This window comes from Hordeum vulgare, chromosome 3H (genome assembly GCF_904849725.1).
Source record: "Hordeum vulgare subsp. vulgare chromosome 3H, MorexV3_pseudomolecules_assembly, whole genome shotgun sequence".
NCBI lineage: Eukaryota > Viridiplantae > Streptophyta > Magnoliopsida > Poales > Poaceae > Hordeum > Hordeum vulgare.
In genome coordinates this window covers 16,680,337-16,682,200 of record NC_058520.1, presented here as the reverse complement: position 1 = coordinate 16,682,200, position 1,864 = coordinate 16,680,337, and the positions used below count along the sequence as shown (strand labels likewise).

At 50.0% G+C, this 1,864-nt stretch overlaps 1 protein-coding gene across 1 annotated transcript; it reads left to right on the top strand.

The window, feature by feature from the left end:
* Positions 1-300: 300 nt before the first annotated feature.
* LOC123442596 (non-specific lipid-transfer protein 4.1) lies at positions 301-1,113 on the top strand. The gene has a single exon (XM_045118684.1). It carries the CDS (start codon positions 457-459, stop codon positions 802-804), a length of 348 nt encoding a protein of 115 aa, XP_044974619.1. The 5' UTR covers positions 301-456; the 3' UTR covers positions 805-1,113.
* The last annotated feature ends 751 nt before the right edge of the window (positions 1,114-1,864 follow it).

Sequence of the window (1,864 nt, the reverse complement as noted above, 5' to 3'; positions counted from 1 at the left end):
GCCCTCCCGCCAGCCCTTGCCGAGATCAACCGTGTCCTAGGGCCATCGGAGTGGAGGCGGACCTGCGACGGTGCTGGCAGGAGACAGAAACCTTGCTTTTTTTTAAGGAGGAGGAGGCGGCTGAAGGAGTCTCTTTTCTAATCAGCCCCGCCACCGCTAGCATGCTTGGTCGATCCATCGGCCCAACCCAACAACCAACCATCTCCTAAATGCATTAATACCCATCTACCAATTCCAACACCCAGCAACCAAAATTTATGCATTTTGCTCACACCAATAGGATTTATCCCAGTGGACGCAATATACTATAGCAAATTGTATCACATGTTGGCTAGCAGCCCTATTTAAGCCCACGCAGGCCCTGCGAAACTCCTCACCGGTAATCACTTAGCAAATCTAGCCATCTCATCATCTCCAGCTGAGCTCGGCTGCGCTACTATTCCAAACTCATTAGGGATGGCTCGCGCTGCAGCTAGTCAGCTCGTGCTGGTCGCCCTGGTGGCCGCCATGCTCCTCGTAGCCGCCGACGCGGCCATCTCCTGCGGTCAGGTGAGCTCTGCCTTGAGCCCCTGCATCTCCTATGCCCGCGGCAACGGCGCCAAACCGCCTGCGGCCTGCTGCAGCGGCGTCAAGAGACTGGCCGGCGCTGCCCAGAGCACCGCTGACAAACAAGCGGCGTGCAAGTGCATCAAGAGCGCTGCTGGTGGGCTAAACGCTGGCAAGGCCGCCGGCATCCCCTCCATGTGCGGCGTCAGCGTCCCCTACGCCATCAGCGCTTCCGTCGACTGCTCTAAGATTCGCTGATCAACCACTTGCTGCCTATAGCCCCAGCAATCGACGCTGAGTACGTTGAGGTCACACATACATACATATATATGAATAAATGCTCTCATATTATCTTCATGTGGGATATATATAGAGAGAGACAGAGAGAGAGAGGACGGAGTATCTATGTTGAGCCAGTTCTGCATGGCCGGCCATACTGTTCTATCCATGTTTGGTTGTTCCTTCACTCCCTTTGAGGGGACCCAAGAGTTTATTGTATTTTGTACCATGTGCACTGTTGATATATGAATCATACACTCAGCTATGCCTGCGTGCGTCGTTATTCAACTATTCCGTTCCTGTTTATTGCTCCAACAAAACATATGAAAATAAACCCAATTTACTAGGATCTGAACTATGACATTTCACTCATTTTGGTTCCTCAACTAAACACTGTTTGACAACACACATAACAAAAACTCCTACTGGCTTAATTCTATGAACACGCTTAATAGTCGTATATTTCTAAAAACGAACCCATGCCATTGATCCTCTTGTTTTTTCAAAACGGGGGCAAAAGATTTGTCTCTTCGATTAAATGAGAGGAGAATAAAGTTACATAGTGTTACAAGAACACCGTGAAAACGGCATGACAATTACTCGTGTAATGCAATTTTCCCCAGTTTCTTTGCACCCGTCGTAACCCAAAGGCCACCAGCCTTTCCATAATATACTTTAGGAGGCTTGGCGGCGGTTAATTTTTATGGCGGAACACCCTAGCGTTCATTTTTATGGCGGAACACCGTAGAGAAGCCATGGCACGTCGATCAGGGTTGGTCGAATTGGTTCGCCTATCCCACCACTCCAACAGAGACTCCACAAGGTGCCAGTCATTTGTGTCCATATGTACCAGGCCATATTAAACAATGATCAAACGCCAAAGCCTAGTAGTGAAGCGGCATTTGACGAAGAGGTGGATGCACGTCTCCTGCTTCCGATTGCAGATGGGGGCATAGGCCACAATTTGCTCACCCACGCCATGCAAGCCGGTCAGCGGTCCAAATCCGATCTTGGAGGGCAAGCCAACCGAAGAATTTGA

What these genes read in the sequence shown, in the direction of transcription:
- LOC123442596 (XM_045118684.1), top strand. Translation starts at nt 457, where the DNA reads ATGGCTCGCGCTGCAGCTAGTCAGCTCGTGCTGGTCGCCCTGGTGGCC.